The 21,019-nt window shown below is 34.0% G+C and overlaps 4 protein-coding genes and 1 long non-coding RNA gene across 5 annotated transcripts; 1 reads left to right on the plus strand and 4 right to left on the minus strand.

Moving 5' to 3' along the window:
• Window positions 1-5,152: 5,152 nt before the first annotated feature.
• Window positions 5,153-6,010, minus strand: LOC140012587 (17.1 kDa class II heat shock protein-like). Its single transcript, XM_072060838.1, has one exon. The coding sequence runs from the start codon at window positions 5,757-5,759 to the stop codon at window positions 5,262-5,264; it is 498 nt and encodes a 165-aa protein (XP_071916939.1). The 5' UTR covers window positions 5,760-6,010; the 3' UTR covers window positions 5,153-5,261.
• A 1,713-nt stretch (window positions 6,011-7,723) lies between these two features.
• LOC140013110 (17.1 kDa class II heat shock protein-like) lies at window positions 7,724-8,162 on the minus strand. The gene has a single exon (XM_072062194.1). The coding sequence runs from the start codon at window positions 8,145-8,147 to the stop codon at window positions 7,740-7,742; it is 408 nt and encodes a 135-aa protein (XP_071918295.1). The 5' UTR covers window positions 8,148-8,162; the 3' UTR covers window positions 7,724-7,739.
• On the minus strand, window positions 8,074-9,382 carry LOC113706992 (uncharacterized). The gene is made up of 2 exons (XM_027229128.2): window positions 8,792-9,382; window positions 8,074-8,703 (listed from the first exon to the last, which is right to left on the minus strand). Exons 1-2 carry the CDS (start codon window positions 9,380-9,382, stop codon window positions 8,251-8,253), a joined length of 1,044 nt encoding a protein of 347 aa, XP_027084929.2. The 3' UTR covers window positions 8,074-8,250.
• A 2,265-nt stretch (window positions 9,383-11,647) lies between these two features.
• LOC140013043 (uncharacterized) lies at window positions 11,648-12,713 on the plus strand. Its single transcript, XR_011820105.1, has 2 exons — window positions 11,648-11,765; window positions 11,902-12,713. It is a non-coding gene; the product is annotated as an uncharacterized lncRNA (long non-coding RNA).
• Window positions 12,714-17,477: 4,764 nt separating this feature from the next.
• On the minus strand, window positions 17,478-20,578 carry LOC113705274 (uncharacterized). Its single transcript, XM_027227073.2, has 2 exons — window positions 19,868-20,578; window positions 17,478-18,143 (listed from the first exon to the last, which is right to left on the minus strand). The coding sequence occupies exons 1-2, from the start codon at window positions 20,576-20,578 to the stop codon at window positions 17,478-17,480; spliced, it is 1,377 nt and encodes a 458-aa protein (XP_027082874.2).
• Between the last annotated feature and the right edge of the window lie 441 nt (window positions 20,579-21,019).

The following is a 21,019-nucleotide window of genomic DNA, read 5'->3' on the forward strand; positions in this document are numbered from 1 at the left end:
GTAGCAAACTTGTTTGTTAGACTAACTAAGCCAATCACGTTTTCCCTAACATTTTTATTTTTTCTCACTTTGTTTCCTAAATAGTTAATCAACTCTAACGATTTGTAGTGATAATGTCAAAAAGACATTTATACTCCTAAAAGTTAACTACATTGAGTCCCCTTAACATATTGCTTATTTTGCACTTTATCCCTTAATATCATTTTTTTTTTCAATTCATTTGTTTATTACTAAATTTGTTAGTGAGCTCCAATATTTGATAACACCCAAGACAAATAATATCTAAAAAATTAATATTCCTTACATAATAATAAAAAATAATATTTTTATAGATATGGTCCTTTTGACATTTCTACTATGCAACGTTAGAGTTAACTAATGGTTTACGGGATAAAGTTAAAAAAAAAAAAAGTTAGGAGCAAAACTAGTTAAACCTTAGGGGCAATTTTTGTAATTTACCCTTAATTATAAGCCTAAATGATAAAATAAGAAAAAGGATATTTAAGTTCAAAAGGTCTAACGCGATTTTCCCCATTTGCATTCTTTGTTGTTCGATTCCACTCTAGTGTCAACTAGCACGTATTTGATGGTCTTCATTTACCAATTTTGAAACTGGTGAATTAGAGCAAAGATTCAAACGTATAGTTGTTTATTGGATTTGATAAGTTACGCAGACGTTCTTGAAGTCCAATTGTATATTTATGTGATTGGATTTGGAAGAACAGATTGCTAGCAATTTAAAGTTTCATTCGGGATCACTACGTTACAATTTTTGTGCCAAACAAGACTGTATCACAATTTCAATTAAGCCAACGTGATTTGCTGCTTGTCAAAGCTATACAGTTCTTGGAAAAGGGTTTGGAAAAATTTAATGCTGATTTTTGTTTCAAAATATGTTTTCGATAGGATTGGAAACTTTGGTACTTAGTACCCGAAAATTGCTTCTTGGAATTTGTCTTTCAGAGTAACTCTTAATCCAAAAGAAGCTGTAAAAAAAAAAATTTTTTTTGGGCTATAGATGTCAATTTCTAGAGAAGGAGATGCAGGAGATCAAACGGAAAAAATAGGTAAAATTGAAAGAACAAAAGAAAAAGAATATGAAGAAAATAATAAGTAAAAACATGGAAAGGGCAAAATGATGTGAAAGAAACAACAAAACACTCTAAATTTGCTTGACGGGCAATAATGCTATATCCATGTTTGACCCCAAAAAAAATGAAAAAGGGAAGAGGATAATGCCATACCTTTGTTATTGTTCATTTTTTCCAAAAAATAAAATAAAATCCTTCTCAATAAAAGCTAGAAAAATAAAAAGCATTACAAAAGACAAAAAGAGAGTAAAGAAATAAAAAAAAAACTTATCCATAAAATCAATGAAAAAAGAAAGAAAAAAATTTACCTCATGTTGCTTATAGTACATGGCCAGGTGCAATATGGTCATGCCATCCTCATTTTTTGTATTCTCAAACTCTGGATGTTTTAATATGTCGACCAGCATCTTCAATGCTTCCAGCTGATTATATATGATGCAGAGGTGCAAAATGGTTCCTCCGCCATCTGTCTTCTCCAGAGCTGCTTGAAATCCGACGCGAATTAGCACTTGCAAGACTGCCACTCTTCCATATATGGCAGCAAGATGTAAAGGGTTTCTGCCATCTCGATCACGAGCCAAACACATAGAATGAGCAAAATTGGCTTGAGATCCTGCATCAAGTAGCTCTTGCAAGACTTCCAATCTGTCATACATGGCAGCAAGATGTAAAGGGTTTCTGCCATCTTGATCACGGGCCAAACACATAATAGAAGCAAGATCAACTTGTAAGATTGCTTTTACAAAATCTACATGGCCCAATATTGCTGCTATGTGAAGAGGATTCTTGTCGTCGCACTTCAAAGCGGCTTTAGCAAGAGCCAGTGGATCTCCTTGAAGTAACTGGGAAAGAGTGGTGGCATCACCTTCCACTGCAGCATCATAAAGCCTCCTCTCCATTTCCCTGTTTTAAGGCTTTAAGTATCTCACTTTTGGTTTTCAGAACGCAACAAGGATTTGTTCGGGGAGAGGGTGACTCCTGGTTGGCTTAATAATAATCTCAAGACTTTGAAGTCCACCGGATTTTCTTTTAAATTTGGGATTCGATAAATTACTTTTACCCATGTGCTTTGATGCTTTACCACGTAATGATTTTGAAAATCTATACTGTGACCTACAAAATCTCAATTTTCTCCAAATACAAAAGAGATGGATGGGAAATAAAAAAGAAACAAAAAAGATGAAAGGGAAATATAAAACAAATAATAAGAAATAAAAAATACCAATTCTTTTTTTTTTTACTACAATTATCATTATAGGCTTTTAAATTAGAACCTTAATGATATTTTCTTGTTCTTATTTACCTATTTTTTATTTTAATTTCTTCATTTTTATGTTGGAAACGGAAAAAAGGAAGTAATGAAATGGTAAAATTGTCAATTTATTAATTTGATTTTGAGTTCTCACTGGTTTTAACCAAAAAACTAATGACGATACTTTAATTTAAATTATGAACGAATTATATATAAATTTATAAATTATAAGAGAGAGTACTAAACTACTGGAAATAAAAGGTAATTTACCCTGTAAGATTTGACACAACCTGGGTTCTGTATTCACTATTCAGTAATAAGAATGGCTGTACGTGTCAGGAGGAATGGAAACAGGTCCATGTTTGACGTTGTCATGTACTCAAAGGTCAGCTTCAGAGAACTTAGGAGCGGAAGATTTTGAGGGCAGGGAGGAGGTCAGGACATTAAATAATTCCTAACCATGAATTAACTCCCGGAGAAAATTATAAAATTCAAATTTCTAACTAACAATTCAAGTAATTAGGTTGACAGTAGCCAATTACTGAACCTCCATGAAATGGTCAAGTTCTGGATATCCAAAGGACCATATTGCAGGTGACTAGACTACACGTTTAATGTAACCTATTTTTGCGGCACTGTAAAGAAACTGGCCTTCAACATCCGTTTGAATCAAACACTTATATTTGTACGGTTTAGTTCTGGGTGTCCATAAGACATTCGTTAAGATATATTTCAAGTATTATATTTTTAAATATATAAGATTAATTAAAAAATAAATAAATAAAAGTGAAATTAGACATGATTAAATAGAAAAATATATAAATACAAGAGAGAATGTTATAACAGATGCAGCGGAACAGAAGAACAAACAAGAACAACTTGGGGGAAATCAAATTTTATTAGGGTTGTAATCGGAATAGTTTACAGACTAAAATAAGGTATATATATATACAACCAAACAGACTGGACCCAAAAATAGGCCCAAAACAAGACCCGAAATAAAACAGACACGGTAACTAATATATACCGAACAGTTCATCGAAAGGTCGAAAATCTAATTCAAGGCATCTCAACAGAGAATAATAATTGTTAGTATGTGTGCATATATAATAGGTTAGATGAATACTAGATTTGTTAACTAGCGCCCTAAAAAAAACCCATATTTATATTTAGAACAGGTGGTAATTTTCCAAATGATTAATAGGCCAAAAGTTGCATAGTGAGCGAATGAATTGGACTAGCATCAGACCAAATTTTGTTGTCACAGTTGGCAAGAATTAGAGATGTAAATACTTTCTGTTATTAATGGAGAAAAAATAGCCCATTATACTAATTCAGCTAATCCATGTTGCCTCAAATTGTAGTTTCCATTTGTTGCATCTCTGATTGCAAAGAATTGTTGTACTTTTCTTTAAGCAATTCAGCTCATCTATCGAAAAGTATTTACTGCTGCGCAATTGCCCCTGGCCCCTCTCTAATTTACAGCGATCACTTATGATTAGGGATGGCAACGGGGCGGGGTTGGGGCGGGGGACCCCTCCCCCGTCCCCCGCCCCGTTGCCTATTAGTTCCCCCCGTCCCCCGCCCCGCCCCCCGCCCCGCCCCCGCCCCGCCTTGCCCCGCTTCCCCCGCGGGGGCACCCGCGGGGTTAATAAAATTTTATTATATAATTTTATTATAATTAAATTTTAATAAATAATCAAGTACTAAAATATCAACACATCACCAAATTATTATTCATTGTAATTTTACAATTGAAACTCATAAAAACAATCAAACAGAAGTTATTTGAATACAATCCAATATGATGAAATAAATATAACTAAAATAGTCAAATTTTCACTTTTAGTACAAATGCAATCACTAATTCATCATTGTGTTTGTGTTTTTTTTTTGAGAAAAAAGTGTTATTCTATTAAGTGTAATTAGAAATTTAGTATAAATGTATTAGTAAATTTAGTATAACTAATTAATAAATTCTATTAGTAGACATGTATAATTATTCATATAATTGATAATATCAATTATATTACATAAACTAATATACATTATATAATACATCTAACTAATAATATCATTATCATAAGTTTATAACTAATTAACTTACATATAATATATAGTCATTTATATATATATATATATATATATATATTTTTTTTTTTTTTTTTTTTTTGCGGGTGGCGGGGCGGGGGATGGGGCGGGGGAGTATACCCCCGCCCCCCGCCCCGTTTCTAAGCGGGGGGAAAAAATTCCCCCCCGCCCCCGCCCCACCCCCCGCCCCAACCCCCGCCCCGTGAGCCCCCCGCGGGGCGGGCACCCGCGGGCACCCGCCCCCATTGCCATCCCTACTTATGATATTCGTTACTAATAATAAAGGTTTTTGGAGGTAAATACGACATAATTATGAGCACTTCACCCTCCAATCAAATCTGACAGCTTAATCATCAATAATTTTCAACCATGGCTAAGAAAAATAGACAATAGTTAAGAGAAAAATTGATGTGGGAAAATCATAATATTGATTGAGTAGGTAGAACTGGTTCATTCTGTTAAAAAAAGTTAATTAATTTGAAACCTCAGTAAAAAATGGCAATAATAGGAGACAAAATCTATTGCATTCATTCCCACTAATTGATTCTTATATTGGTATACCCATCAATAAGGCATGGGTTTTGTTACCCATTCCTGCCTCTCATTCCCATGTACCAAACGCCCCCCAGGTCACAAAGTTACTCTATTCATTGCTCGTTAAACATAGATGTATGTCTTACACCAAGGGAAGAAAAACACACACATGCAGACGTATACAGAGAAGAAGAGGTCCAAATCCAACTCAAGAAAACGGAAATTCAGTATAGTACAAACGAAAAACATCTGAAACTGCGGTCCTGAAGGAATCAAAGGCAGGCAAGTTAAACTCAACCGGCTTTGACCTCAATTGTCTTGTGCTTCTTGGCCTGGGGTGGGGGAAATTTCTGAACAGTAACAGTCAGCACCCCATCTCGGGAGACAGCAGAAATGGCATCAAGATTAGCATTTTCAGGCAGCACAAACTTCCTCATGGACTTGCCAGCTCTCCTCTCCATCTTCAAATACTTAACTCCCTCCTCTTTCTCTCTCTTCCTTTCTCCGCTCACCACCAGCACATTGTCATCCTCAACCTGCACCTTGATCTCATTGGCTTTGATGCCTGGCATATCCACCACCAACGCGTAGGAGTCGGGATATTCTTTGATATCAGCTGGTGTTCTTGCCATTGCCTTTGCATCTCGGACATAGGCTCTGGAGGGATTGTTTTGGTTTCCCTTGTCATGCTCCTCGCTCAACTCTAGCATGTCTTGGATGGTTGACAATATCGAATTGTCAATTCCAAAGCCCATGCCTCCAATATCCATTCCCAAGTTTCTCAAATCCATCCCTAGCTGGATTGAGCAGTAGATTTTACGCGATGCTAAATTTGTGTGAAATGCCAATAGATTGTTTGTGAGTTATATCAGGTTACCTCGGGTCCAATATATATAAATAACCATTGAAACCTTTGAAAAGCTAATACTGCTAGAGATTTCCACTTCTCTTGGCCCCGGGCATGATCATGAGACTAGCTAGAGATTTCTAGTCTGCTGATGATGGTAAGTCACAATCTTCTATGTAGTAATTAGGTTCGTGGCATGATCTTTCTTTTTCTGGAATAATCAAGAAAGCTACTCTAGCGAGGCCTCTACCTATTAATAGCCCACACGGCCCAAATTCCGAATACGATTGAGCAATTGGTTGAGAATTGTCCAAATTCAGTATCAATCCAATCTCCTTGTCCCATTTGGGCTCTTTGGGCTGTAGAACAAATGTCTACAGGCAATGGCAGCCCAATTTCATTTTCTTTCTCGTTAGTCAACTCAGCTGATAGTGAACTGATCTTACATATTTAAACCCCCATGCAACAGTACACTACACAAACAATCTCTTTTTTTTTTTTTCGATACGATAGATCTACAATTATTCTATACTACAAAAAGAAAAGGATCTGAAGAGGTCAAGGAGAAATCGGAGGAGACTGAATCACCTACCGGTTCAAACGCACTCGTCTGAAAAACACTTGAAGTGGCTTGTCACATTTTCTGGCCAACGGTGGAAGGCAAGATTTTGATCCTGACCTCCCACCTCATCAACTGTGGTGGTGGTCACTGAATTTAGCTCAATGGTTTACACTACACAAACAATCACAGGTTAAAATACTCAACACAGTACGACGTCGTACCAGCAATAATGCACGAGAAATCATACCAATACTAATGCACGGATCCATCGCTAATACACGAGAAATCATATCGGCACTAATGCATGGGATCCATCACTAATACACAAGAAATCATATCGGCGCTAATGTGGGAGGATATCTTACAAATTAAGAAGAACCAGAAGGCATGTATATTGCCAAATAATAATAAAAATAACAGTAGAGTCATAAATTTCCAATTTCCATCATTCATCCACAGGTGCACTTGCAACATTTTTGGTTTTGCCAAAAGGGGAAAACAAGCCAATGAAAGAAACAAGAAAAGTAAACATGACTAGTATTTACACCATTATATTACAATCGAGGAAATGAAAGGCTTGCTACGCAATTACTTTTATTTCTAGTGCAGTGAACCATCAACATACTGATGAAGAACGCCCCAGCCCCGGACAAGGTCCCCAGCCAGCTAGCTCACTGAGTTTTAGTTGCCTCCTGACCGTCTTTTTCGGTATCTGCTGGTCCCTGGCTGCCTTCAGTTCTAACTTCCTGACTTGCTTCTCCTTCTCCTCGTCCTTCATGTTGACCTATTTTCACCTCAATCTCCTTCGGCTTCTTGGGCTCCGGCGGGGGTGACTTTTGTTATAAAACTGTAGTAAAGAACAAAACTATACTAGACAAATATAGAGACTTTGAGGCGTGAAAGCACTTTCCTTAAGGTGTTATTTGCCTCTATTAGACAAATTACCTCTAGGATACAACAAAGTCTAAGAACTATCAAATGAAAAGTAAAAGTGATTTAATTCTGTCGAAATCCTACTATTTAAAAGGATTGAAGCACCTATTCAAGGCACTATCAGAGGATGCAATCTTTATTGAATAGGCGTTTGGGTAGTTAGCCAATTAACAACCGCCAACCGCCATTAACTACCTCTAATTGACACCCTTTCAGAAAGCCCCAAGTGCCCTTGTCAAGATTTTATATATCTTGAAATAAGTTTCCCACCAAACTTTCCCTCCAAACTATTATCTTGGAACAAGTTTGTAAAGGAATAGGACAATGACTCATATATAGGCAACATGCACTTTATCCTCTTCAATGTGGGACAATGGATTTCAACATACTCGTTACAAACTATTACCAACAACTTTTCCACCACAACACTCAACACCCCGTCCTGATAAGTAGCACAGATTTCTCCGTGTTGGCATTCTCAGGCAAGATGAACTTCTTCAGCATCTTCCCAAATCTCCTCTCCATCCTTATATACTTGACGCCATCTTCCTTCTCCTTCTCCTTCTCCTTCTCTTTCTCCCTCCTTCGCTCGCCGCTCACCACCAACACGTTGCCGTCCTCCAAATGGACCCTGATTTGGTCGGATTTCAGCCCCGGCATATCTAGCACGAAGTGATAGGCTTTAGGATACTCGATGATGTCGGCGGGGGTAGCTTTCATGGCTTTGGTGTCCCGAATATAGGCCCGTGATGGGTGCTGGGGCTTTCTCTCGGATGTATCATCCATCACGTCTAGCATGTCATAAATTGCTGCCACCATTGAACTGTCGAGCCCCATATCCCTCGAAAACTTAAGAACTATGCAATCGCACTATTCACTTAAGAACTCGAAAACTTTCAAGCGTTAATTAAGAGCACGAACAATTCTGCTTCGTCTCTGACTAGAGCCTTCCAGTAAAATCACAGATGGTGATGATGATTGTCGACAGAGCTGCCCAAAAGGATGTTGCGCTTGTGAAAACGAAAAGTTCATATCTCTGGGGATGAGTGTGTGCCATTACAGCTTCTGCTGCTCTGTGTGGATTTGGCACCGGGTTACCACGTGAATCTGCTATTTGGTCTTCTTGCCAAGCTCCTCCTGGAGGGCTTATTGCAGCCTGAAAAGCCATTGTCGCAATAATTGAGCATGCCACCTGTATCCAACTACGATGCTCCCGTACTAAATCCTGTAATCCTGTAGAAAAGTCGCTTGTCTTGGCGCCAGCAACTTTGAGACGTCGTGCAATATCCGACTTGATATTGCCAACTCCGCGTAAGACGTCTAACTCTGATTTTCCATTTGCATCCCTGGCATTCACATCTACTCCGTTCTTCTGCAATATGTACTTCGCAGTCTGCATGCAAAATTTTTTTTATTTGTTAAAAGGTAAAAAAATGAAATAAAAAACTTATCTATAAAAAGAAAGAAAAAAAAAATTTTACCTCATGTTGCTCATAGTATATGGCCAGGTGCAATATGGTCATGCCATCCTCATTTTTTGCATTCACAAACTCTGGATATTTTAATATGTCGACAAGCGTCTTCAATGCTTCCAGCTGATTGTGTTTGACGCAGAGGTGCAAAATGGTTCCCCCGCCGTCTGTCTTCTCTAGAGCTGCTTGAAATCCGGCACGAATTAGCACTTGCAAGACTGCCACTCTTCCACACATGGCAGCAAGATGCAAAGGGTTTCTGCCATCTCGATCACGGGCCAAACACATAGAATGAGCAGAATTGGCTTGAGATCCTGCATAAAGTAGCTCTTGCAAGACTTCCAATCTGCCATACATGGCAGCAAGATGTAACGGGTTTCCGCCATCTTGATCACGGGCCAAACACATAATGTAAGCAAAATCAACTTGTAAGATTGCTTTTACAAAATCTACATGGCCCAATATTGCTGCTATGTGAAGAGGATTCTTATCCTCGCACTTCAAAGCAGCTTTAGCAAGAGCAAGTGGATCATCTTGAAGCAACTGACAGAGAGCGGTAACATCTCCTCCCAATGCTGCTTCACAAAGCCTTCTGTCCATGGTGGAAGTGGAAGGTTAGGTCACAATTTGGGAAGCAAAGACAACTGGCAAAAGAATTACACTTGGGTGCATGGCTAGTGGAGTCAAGTGCCGTCAAGACTTAATCCGGCAACATATTTTTGTTCTACTATGATAGCCGGCAGATTCCAAGAGCCGATCAGTATTCCATGACCCGAGAAAAGGTTGCTGCAGTATGTGAAATGGATTACAAGACTAGTAAAATAGAATGGGAAATGAGACGGAAGGGTAAGCCCTGAACAACTGTTGTTTGCCATATTCTTCTCTAGTATAAATTCATCAAGTCCACGAAGAACAAGAAGAGGAGCTTGACTGCTAGTGGGTCTCGGATGAAATAAATCAACCGGAGTTAGGAGTGCGTCTAGACTTCAAGTAACATCTTGGGATAATTTGACAAACCTCCCTTGAGGTTTCTGACACTTGCACTGAGACCCCTCTAGGTTTTAAAAATTTCACCTAGCTCCCTTGCTTTTCAAATTTGGTAACAATTCAGTCCAATTAGGATTAAAATATTACTATCATGATAGAGATAACATTTATATTCCATGAATACCCTCTTCCTCCTTATATTAGTACAAGATTGCTTGTTAATAAAAACCTACTAGTTTTCCTTTCGTAATAATATTAGTGTAACACTTTTTGAATTTCACTTATAAACATTTATGTATTTAATATAAATTAAATGATTCAAAGTAAAATGCTCATAAATTACTAGTACTTTATTCATATAATGGAAGAAACTCGTAAAGAATTGGTATGTTATGAACAATTTTTTTTTTCTACTTTCAAATACTTCATTTATATTAAATACAAAACATACTAGTTTTCCTTTCGTAAAAATATTTGTGTAACGGCTTTTGAATTTTATTTGCAAATATTTATGTATTTAACATAAATTAAATGATTCAGAATAAAATACCCATAAAAATCTGGTACTTGGTTCATATAATAGACAAAGGCCATAAAGAGTTGGTATTTTATGGGATATTTCTTTTTGCTCATAAATAGCTATTACTTTGTTCGTGTAATAGAAGAAACCCATAAAGAGTTAATATGTTATGGGTAGTTTCTTTTTTTTTTTTTACTTTTACGTATTTAATTTATGTTAAATACAAAACCTACTAGTTTTCCTTTCATAAAAATATTAGTATATCACTTTTTAAATTTTACTTACAAACATTTATGTATTTAACACAAATTATATGATTCAGAGTAAAATGCCTATAAATAGTTAGTACTTTATTCATATAATAAAAGAAACCCGTAAAGAGCAGGTAAAAAGTGGGTAATTTCTTTTTTTACTTTCACGTATTTAATTTATGTTAAATACAAAACCTACTAGTTTCCCTTTCGTAACAATATTAGCGTAACACTTTTTGAATTTCACTTATAAATATTTATGTATATTAATATAAATTAAATGATTCAAAGTAAAATACTTATAAATAACTAGTACTTTATTCATATAATGGAAGAAACTCGTAAAGAACTGGTATGTTATGGACAAATTTTTTTTTTTTACTTTCAAATACTTCATTCATATTAAATACAAAACATGCTAGTTTTCCTTTCGTAAAAATATTTGTGTAACGGCTTTTGAATTTTATTTGCAAATATTTATGTATTTAACATAAATTAAATGATTCAGAATAAAATATTCATAATCATCTCTACCTTTTTATTAACAAGCAATCTTGTACTAATATAGGGAGGAAGAGGGTATTCATGAAATATAAATATCATCTCTATCATGATAGTAATATTTTAATCCTAATTGGACTGAATTGTTACCAAATTTGTAAAGCAAGGGAGCTAGGTGAAATTTTTAATACTTGGAGGGATCTCAGTGCAAGTGTCAGAAATCTCAGGGGAGGTTTGTGAAATTATCCCTAACATCTTTTCAGGAAAAATTTTCCGGCTGCATATAATGGACAATGCTACAGTGCCTATAGTTATAGTAACGATATTAGGGAAACTTACTATTATAGGTTTCTATTACCTTTAGTGACAGATCCAATTTTTTAGCGATTTTTTAAATATTATATTAAAATAATTAATATTAACTTTAGTAAGTTTTTAATTAAAACTAGTAAGTTTATGCCTAAAAGATAAGTTTTAGTCAGAAATAGAAATTTACACTTTGAGTAATTTAATTTACTTATTATTTGACAAAATTTACTTATGTTTAAATAAAACTTACTAATACTAAAAGTAAAAAATGTTCATATTTAAGTAAAAAAGTTACCAGTTTCTGAAAATGGTTTTGGGTTCCTGAAACACTTTCGGGTATCATCTCTTTAAAGTCATCTGCCTTCTTATTACTTAGTTCTCAGTTCCAACGATACGATTGAATTCCCAGGCAAAGGTTCCACTTTGGTCCACACTTTCTCTTGGTTACAATTGAATAAATTTTCTCACTTCAAAATTTTCATCTTCAGTTCCCACTTTCCCTCTATCCTTTCTCATCCATCGGTTGTTTTTGGGTGCTGCCATATATGCAGACACAATAAAAGGGTTAGCGACGGTGGTAGCCGACCAAAGAGCATATGAAAAATAGCAGTGACGAGGTTCGACCATCATGTCCTCTTGAAATTGTTTGATTATATTGCTGTAATTTATTTATATTTCATTTGTTTTGTTTGTCAAGATTTTCTTGTGAAATCAAGGCTGAGAATTTGAAGATTTTATTGCAATTTTGGGGCTGAAAATGTCCACTGAAACATCTAGGAAATGGTTGTAGTTTTGATTGTCTACTGGTAAAATATGCTTAATAGCCATATGAAACATCTAGGAAAGGACTTGAGACTAGGCCTTTAAGTTAAATGTGATTAATTTGTGAATGCATATAAGATGTTTGGTGAAATGTCAAAGAGAAATCTGTGTGTTATGATTGCTACTCTGTGCTCTTCAGCAGCCAGTGATGAGACCAGTTCTTAAAGAAATCACCCTCGTCAGTCGACAGCAGTGCTCAAGATCACCCTTGGGATTGGCTAAAAATAGACCTATTTCTGTTGGAAACTAAATAATCATATTAGAGACAGTGATTTCATCTTCCTTGTACCTGCTTTCTTCCTCTTCTTCCTCTTCTGTTTTTCCCCCATTTTGTCTTATGGGTTTTTCTAGCTTTTTTTTTTTTTTTGTTGTTGTTGGGGTTAATCAGATGTACATATTTAGATGAGAAGCACTAATACTCTCTTTCCAGTCTTGTTTGTGGCGATGGGATGAGTGCAGCTTCATCAGTTTCTTATAATATAACTTGAAATTTTGCAGAGAGGGATAAGATATTAATATACCTCCTTCAATTTTGCATAAAGGGATGTTTTCCTATCTTCCTTTTTTCCTTGATTCTGCCTTTTTTGCCTTTTTAATTTCTGGTGTTCCAATATATATATATATATATATATTTTAAGCTTTAAGTTCTTGAATCTAAGGTTGTGATTTTGCTGCCTCCTGATTCTTCCTCCAACCGACAAAACAGAGGTCCTTGCCGTTTTCTTTGTTTTTTTATTTTTTTTGTCCTTTATTGTTGTGGCTGTTTTGCAAAACGTGGAAGTTAAGGTCCCCTCAAGGGTGGGTTTGGCCGGTGCAATTCAATACTAAGAAATGAAAATCAGTAGAAATGACTTGCAGACAATGACTATCCATTTCCTGGAAAACGGTTTTGTCTTTTTTCTCTGGATATTTTTTGATCTTTCATTTTTTATTCCCACTTGAAAAATGAAACACATTAATTGTTAGTTATCATATTGTCTCTGGTTGGCTGGTGCTTAAATTTTAAAAATAGAAGTCATTAATCAGACTTTGATTTTTCTTTTCTATTAATTTTCGATATGTATAAAAATTACTGCAATTATTTTCTATTAAAATATGCATAAGTATCCGTAAACTGGACAATGCTACAGTGCCTATAGTTATGGTTTATATCTACTAACGAATAAATTACCTATGTTTTGAACAAATCAAACCTAGACTTATGGTATGATATGTATATAGTTGCTCACATTTATACTTATGCCATCATCCTTTCTTCAACTTGCTTTTTAATAGTGCAAATTTCTTTTGATTATATTTAGGGGTGGTAATTTTCGATACGTCCTGAAAACACGATATGAAACTAACACGAAATTAATGGGTTCGGATTGAGGTTTCGCAGGTCCAAATCAGAATCGAGTTGAATCCGACGAACCCGAAAAGAAAACGGGTCAAATTCGGGTCAAACCGTGGGTGATCCGATACGACCTGATAACCTGTTTATGAATTAAAAATTATTTTATCTAACTAAACTAAGTTATTCCTTTTTTCCAAAGGCATTAATCACTTAATCCTAAATGAATTTATTTAACTTATTTGAAGTTAAAATTATTATATTTGGACAAATAATGTATTATAGTATTTTTTACTTTTATACTACTTTAATTTATTTTATACTTGGTTTGGAATAAAACACTTTTACGGTGTTTTTAATTTATTTTAGATTTGGTTTGGAATTATTTATTTAAATTTTTATTACTTGATTATGTAATTAGTCTTGTGCGAATTAGAAATTACAATGGTAAATTAATAAATTAAAATTAAGTTTTGGGTCATTCGGGTCGTCCCGTCAACCCGACAACCTGAAATTTTCATATTTGGGTCAGATATCCTGACCCATTTCAGGTTGGTGGGTTAGGTTCGGATTAGCGAGTTTTCTATTATACTTGGGTTTCATCCTAACCCGCCAATCTGATTTGTACCCGATTGCCACCCCTAATTATATTGGTAAAAAAATAACATATTTTACAAATTATTCCAATTTATTTAGAAAATGTTACTAATTTCATTAGAAATTATGAAATGTAATCATGGTTTATTAATTTTTTACTAAATATAAATACTACATACAAAAGGAAAAGATATTTGACTTTGTTTTACTTTGATTAGAAATACTTGTGGTAGTAATAACGAAATAGTGACAAGGGTGCAAATTTCAAATCAACAACCAACGTACACTTAATTACGATAATTTTTTAGTTGATCAAACTAATATATGCCATAAAGTAGTAAGATTTGATCATTTATAAATTGACAATTTTAGCAGTTTATATACCATTCACCTATAAAAAATTATGATTATTATAAAATGACATTTTATAATAATTTACATACTATTTGCCAATTAAAAGTAAGTTTGATAAAAAAATGTGCATATAAATCCATATTGTAAATGATACAAAATATATTTGAAACTCACGAAACTTAATATATGGGTAAATTTACTATAGTTTTCAAAGATTATGCTACATTAGTACAAATTTAACTTTTATACTTGTGACCTAGAAAATAAATTTATTAGAACACATAACATTTATAAATGATACATACATTTATTAAAATGCTTAAAACACATAACATTTATGAATGATACATACAATCATATATTATACATTTACGTTACCAATAATTACTAACTATAATATTAAGTTTCAATCATTAATAAAAAAATCTTAGCATTATTTTAAATAAACTTCCTAATACTTGTTTCATATAAGTTTCTTTAAGTAAAATAGTAAATTTATGCCACAAACTAGTAAATTTTGATGATTAACCAAATTTACTATTCTATCAACAAGATTTACTATTAATCCATAAAAACTAACTATTACTTGAACTAAACTTACTCTCCAAAAAGTAAGTTTCGAATATGGAGTAGTAATTTATTTTTTTTTAAAAAGCAACTTTCATTTTTATTTCAATTTACTTTTTAAGACATAAGTAGGATAACACTTATATGACCATTTTTTATTTACTTTTAGCGACCATTTGATTATTTGATAGGCCTATTCACCTAAATAGGATAACACTTAAAAATAAGAAAGTAAGTTTTCTATCTAAAATAATAAGTTAACAGTAATAAATTAGTAACTTTTATACTTCAAAAGGTAAGTTGGAATAAATATTAAACTTACTTTTTAAATAAATAAATCACTACTTTATATCCCAAACTTACTTTTTAGAGAGTAAGTTTAATTCAAGTAATAGTAAATTTTTATACATAAATAGTAATTCTTACTAATAACATGGTAAATTGATTAATAATCAAAACTTACTGATTTATGGGACAAATGTACTATTTTATTTTAAAACATATTTCAAACTAGTATTAGGAAATTTATTTGAAATAACGATAAGATGTTTTATTAATGATTAATTCTTAGTATCTTAGTTAGTAAGTACTCATAATATACCTGTATAATACATGATTATAGGTATAATTTAAAAAATTTATTTATATATTTTAAAATACTATGAAAAATAGTTTGACTTTTCACATAATCTTGTAAAATATGTAATAAAATTTTGTCGTATTATAAGCTATTAATCATTTTCAATTTTTGAAAAGTTTGAAAGTTTGAATAACAATAACAACAAATCTCCCTAGTTATATATAGAATATTACTTGTTTATATATCAAAATTTTTATAGTTTAACACCTATGAATATAATAAGATGATAAAGTTTTAATAAATTTACATCTGAGACACAAGAAATAATAAGAGTAAAAGCCTAAACAAAATGAAAAATAATATAATAATAAAAATGACAAAATTAGTATAACAATTAATATAAGAAAATCAGTATGATCTGGATTTTTTCCCTTGGGAGATTGTTCATAAGAATAGGATCCAATAATTATAAATGAAAATCACATGCATATATAATCTATTGTATAATTTATATTAAATTTAGTTCACCTATAAAATGGTCCTAAAATAATTAGTACACTATGATATTTGTTATTTTAACAACAAAAATTTTTTTTACTAAAAGTCTGAAATATCCATGACATATGTATGAGGGATATTTTACCATATTTGTATCTCACATCTAATCATGAAAGTTAATTTGAGAAAAAATATTTTTGACAATAGAATTATTTTGAATTTAACCAACAAGTTGAGATTTTTTAAACTTTAAAAGTGAAATATTTTGGGAACTTAGTTGTTTATTTTCCCATAATTAAAAATTTAAAATATGACAAATTATTCTTACATATTTTATAAGGTCATATGCAAAAAAAAAAAGTTTTCATAGTATATTTAAAATGCTTCAAACATATAACATTTATAAATGATACGTACAATTGTGTATCATATATTTACATTGCGAGTAATTACTAACTATAATACTAAGCTTCAATTATTAATAAAAAATCTTAGCATTATTTCAAATAAACTTCCTAATACTTGTTTCATATAAGTTTCTTTAAGTAAAATAGTAAATTTATGCCACAAACTAGTAAGTTTTGATGATTAACCAAATTTACTATTCTATCAACAATATTTACTATTAATCTATAAAAACTTACTGTTACTTGAACTAAACTTACTCTCCAAAAACTAAGTTTCAGATATAGAATAGTAATTTACTTTAAAAAAAAGTTAGTTCCATATTTATTCAAGTTTACTTTTTGAGACATAAAAGTTACTAATATATTGAGTTAACTTACTATTTTTTATGTAAAACTTACTAACCAAAATTTTAGGTACTATTTTATTTAGATGACCAGTACAACAGGTAATCAAATGGTCGCTAAAAGTATTTTTACCTGTTATATCAGGTAAAAATAGTTTCGTTACCATAACTATCGTTACTTCAGACTTTTCCGCATAAATATTGGGTCAATAGGGGAACGTGCCCTACTGGTTGAGTCTTGAGACTTAACGGACGTCACGCACTTATTGTCAAAGAAGACAAGATTAGAAGTCTAGCCATCGTATCATGAACGATGAAGTATGCAATGCTAACGCTAGCATGCTTATTTTGACTTTCCGAAGAGGCTGGAGATTTCTTCAACACCAATTTATTACGTACGGCCATATGATGGAGAATAGGATTCATCATTTTTTATTTATTCGCTGCTCAAACTTGAAATATGTGGTAGTATAAGATGGATTATAGCAGATATCCTGAAAGTTTAATCAGCAGCATTACACTGTTTAAATGTGAAAGGGTGACGCACCACACCCCATGGCCATTTGGGGAGTTCCCGATTAAGAATGGCACCAAAGATTACTTAAATCCAGAAAGCTAATAAGCACTACACATGAGCAGCAGCTGAATCCCGAGGTTCTCCTAGATGATTAAGCTGTACAGGATCTTTCCTCTTGAGCTTCCTCCAAACAACTGCGATAACCAGCATGCCACCAAGAAGGCAAACACTACCATACAGCAGCACCAATCCAGCCAGAGCTGTGCGCCGACTTCTCTTTTGTGTGAGGCATTTAGGGTATACCGAAATGATGGATATATAATGAGTTGTCGTTAGTGTGACAATTGCTATGTAGAGCAAAAGCGACAGCAGAAGCCGAGCTAAACTTCCTGTAAAATCACAGATGGTGATGATGATTGTCGACAGAGCTGCCCAAAAGGATATTTGGCTTGTGAAAACGAAAAGTTCATATCTTCGGGGATGAGTATATGCCATTATGGCTTCTCCTGCTCTGTGTGGATTTGGCACCGGGGTACCATGTGAATCTACTGTTAGATCGTCTTGCCAAACGCCTCCCGGAGGGCTCATTGCAGCCTGAAAAGCCATTGTTGCAATAATTGAGCATGCCACCTGTATCCAACTACGACTCTCGGTTATTAAATGCTGTAATCCAGTCGAAAAGTTGCTTGTCTTGGCCCCAGTCGTATGTCCAAGACGTGCCAATTCAGACTTGACATTGTCAACTCCGCTCTTCTGCAATATGTACTTCACAGTCTGCACGCAATTTTTTTTTCAGCTTGTTTGTTAGACTGACTAATCAAGGCCTCGTAACCAAATAGACTAACTAAGCCGATCACGTTAGAGTCAGAACTAGCAAACTCGCTGGAGTACAAGAGTGGAATTAATTATAGGGTTAATCACAGAAACTCCCCCCAAGGTATAGTCATTTTTGCACTTTATCCCCTAACATTATTTTTTTTCACTTTATTTCCTAAATAGTTAATCAACTCTAACGGTGTGTAGTGATAATATTAATGTCAAAAAGACATTTATACTCCTAAAAATTAACTATATTAAGTCCCCTTAACACATTGCTTGTTTTGCACTTTATCCGTTAACATCATTTTTTTTTCCAATTCATTTGTTTATTACTAAATTTGTTAGTGAGCTCCAATATTTGATAGCACCCAACACAAATAATGTCTAAAAAATTAATATTCTTTACATAATAATAAAAAAATAATATTTTCATAGATATGGTCCTTTGGACATTTCTCCTATGCAACGTTAGAGTTAACTAATGATTTACGATATAAAGTGAAAAAAAAAAAAGTTATGAGCAAAACTGGTTATACCTTGGGGGCAATTTTTGTAATTTACCCTTAATTATAACTCTAAATGATAAAATAAGAAAAAGGATCTTGTAAACAAGTTTTGTCTGTTGAAGATGGAATAAATTCAAAAGGTCTAACGCGATTTTCCCCATTTGCATTCTTTGTTGTTCAATTCCACTCTAGTGTCAACTAGCACGTATTTGGTGGTCTTCATTTGCCAATTTTGAAACTGGTGAATTAGAGCAAAGATTCAAATGTATAGTTGTTTATTGGATTTGATAAGTTACACAGACTTTCTTGAAGTCCAATTGTATATTTATGTGATTGGATTTGGAAGAACAGATTGCTAGCAATTTAAGGTTGTGTTTGGATTGTATTTTCCGTGATTTTTCATGGAAAAATTACTGTAGCGATTTGATGTATGTGAGGGAAAAAAGGTAATAGGGAAATGTGATCACGAAGAACGATGTAATTTTTTGACGGAAATCGGCAATCCAAACAAGGCCTTAGTTTCATGCGGGATCACTACGTTAAAATTTTTGTGCCAAATAAGACTGTATCACAATTTCAATTAAGCCAACGTGATTTGCTGCTTGTCAAAGCTATACAGTTCTTGGAAAAATTTAATGCTGATTTTTGTTTCAAAATATGTTTTGAAAGGATTGGAAACTTTGGTGCTTAGTACCCGAAAATTGCTTCTTGGAATTTGTCTTTCAGAGTAACGCTTAATCCAAAAGAAGATGTAATTTTTTTTTTTTTGTTGGCTATAGGTGTCAATTTCTAGAGAAGGGGATGCTGGAGATCAAACGGAAAAAATAGGTAAAATTGAAAGAACAAAAGAGAAAGAATATGAGGAAAATAATAAGTAAAAACATGGAGCAAAAACTTGGAAAGGGCAAAATGACGTGAAAGAAACAACAAAACACTCTAAATTTGCTTGACGGGCAATAATGCTATATCCATGTTTGACCCCAAAAAAAATGAAAAAGGGAAGAGAATAATGCCATACCTTTGTTATTGTTCATTTTTTCCAAAAAAAAAAATCCTTCTCAACAAAAACTAGAAAAATAAAAAGCGTTACAAAAGATAAAAAGAGAGTAAAGAAATAAAAAATAAAAAAAACTTATCCATAAAATCAATGAAAAAAGAAAGAAAAAAATTTACCTCATGTTGCTTATAGTACATGGCCAGGTGCAATATGGTCATGCCATCCTCATTTTTTGTATTCTCAAACTCTGGATGTTTTAATATGTCGACCAGCATCTTCAATGCTTCCAGCTGATTATATATGATGCAGAGGTGCAAAATGGTTCCTCCGCCATCTGTCTTCTCCAGAGCTGCTTGAAATCCGACGCGAATTAGCACTTGCAAGACTGCCACTCTTCCATATATGGCAGCAAGATGTAAAGGGTTTCTGCCATCTCGATCACGAGCCAAACACATAGGATGAGCAGAATTAGCTTGAGATCCTGCATCAAGTAGCGCTTGCAAGACTTCCAATCTGTCATACATGGCAGCAAGATGCAAAGGGTTTCTGCCATCTCGATCACGGGCCAAACACATAGAATGAGCAGAATTAACTTGAGATCCTGCATAAAGTAGCTCTTGCAAGACTTCCAATCTGCCATACACGGCAGCAAGATGTAAAGGGTTTCTGCCATCTTGATCACGGGCCAAACACATAATATAAGCAAAATCAACTTGTAAGATTGCTTTTACAAAATCTACATGGCCCAATATTGCTGCTATGTGAAGAGGATTCTTATCCTCGCACTTCAAAGCAGCTTTAGCAAGAGCAAGTGGATCTTCTTGAAGCAACTGACAAAGAGCGGTAACATCTCCTTCCAATGCTGCATCACAAAGCCTTCTGTCCATGGTGGAAGTGGAAGGTCAGGTCACAATTTGGGAAGCAAAGAGAGTTGGCAAAAGAATTACACTTGGGTGCATGGCTAGTGGCGTCAAGACTTAATCCGGCAGCATATTTTTGTTCTACTATGATAGCCCGTAGATTCCAAGAGCCGATCAATATTCCATGACCCGAGAAAAGGTTACTGCAGTATGTGAAATGGATTACAAGACTAGTTAAATAGAATGGGAAATGAGACGGAAGGGTAAGCCCAGAACAACTGTTGTTTGCCACATTCTTCTCTAGTATAAATTCATCAAGTCCACGAAGAACAACAAGAGGAGCTTGACAGCTAGTGGGTCTCGGATGAAATAAATCAACCGGAGTTAGTAGTGCGCCTAGACTTCAAGTAACATCTTTTCAGGAAAAATTGACCGGCTGCATATAATTCTGGGTCAATAGGGGACTCC

The sequence above is a fragment of the Coffea arabica genome, chromosome 8e (genome assembly GCF_036785885.1).
Source record: "Coffea arabica cultivar ET-39 chromosome 8e, Coffea Arabica ET-39 HiFi, whole genome shotgun sequence".
Taxonomy (NCBI): Eukaryota; Viridiplantae; Streptophyta; class Magnoliopsida; order Gentianales; family Rubiaceae; genus Coffea; species Coffea arabica.

Coding starts and splice junctions, on each gene's coding strand:
- LOC140012587 (XM_072060838.1), bottom strand. CDS start 5,759: ATGGATTTGAGAAACTTGGGAATGGATATTGGAGGCATGGGCTTTGGA.
- LOC140013110 (XM_072062194.1), bottom strand. CDS start 8,147: ATGGGGCTCGACAGTTCAATGGTGGCAGCAATTTATGACATGCTAGAC.
- LOC113706992 (XM_027229128.2), bottom strand. CDS start 9,382: ATGGACAGAAGGCTTTGTGAAGCAGCATTGGGAGGAGATGTTACCGCT. Junction 8,704..8,791: donor TATACTATGAGCAACATGAG/GTAAAATTTTTT, acceptor TTTTGCATGCAG/ACTGCGAAGTACATATTGCA.
- LOC113705274 (XM_027227073.2), bottom strand. CDS start 20,578: ATGGACAGAAGGCTTTGTGATGCAGCATTGGAAGGAGATGTTACCGCT. Junction 18,144..19,867: donor TGTACTATAAGCAACATGAG/GTAAATTTTTTT, acceptor AATTGCGTGCAG/ACTGTGAAGTACATATTGCA.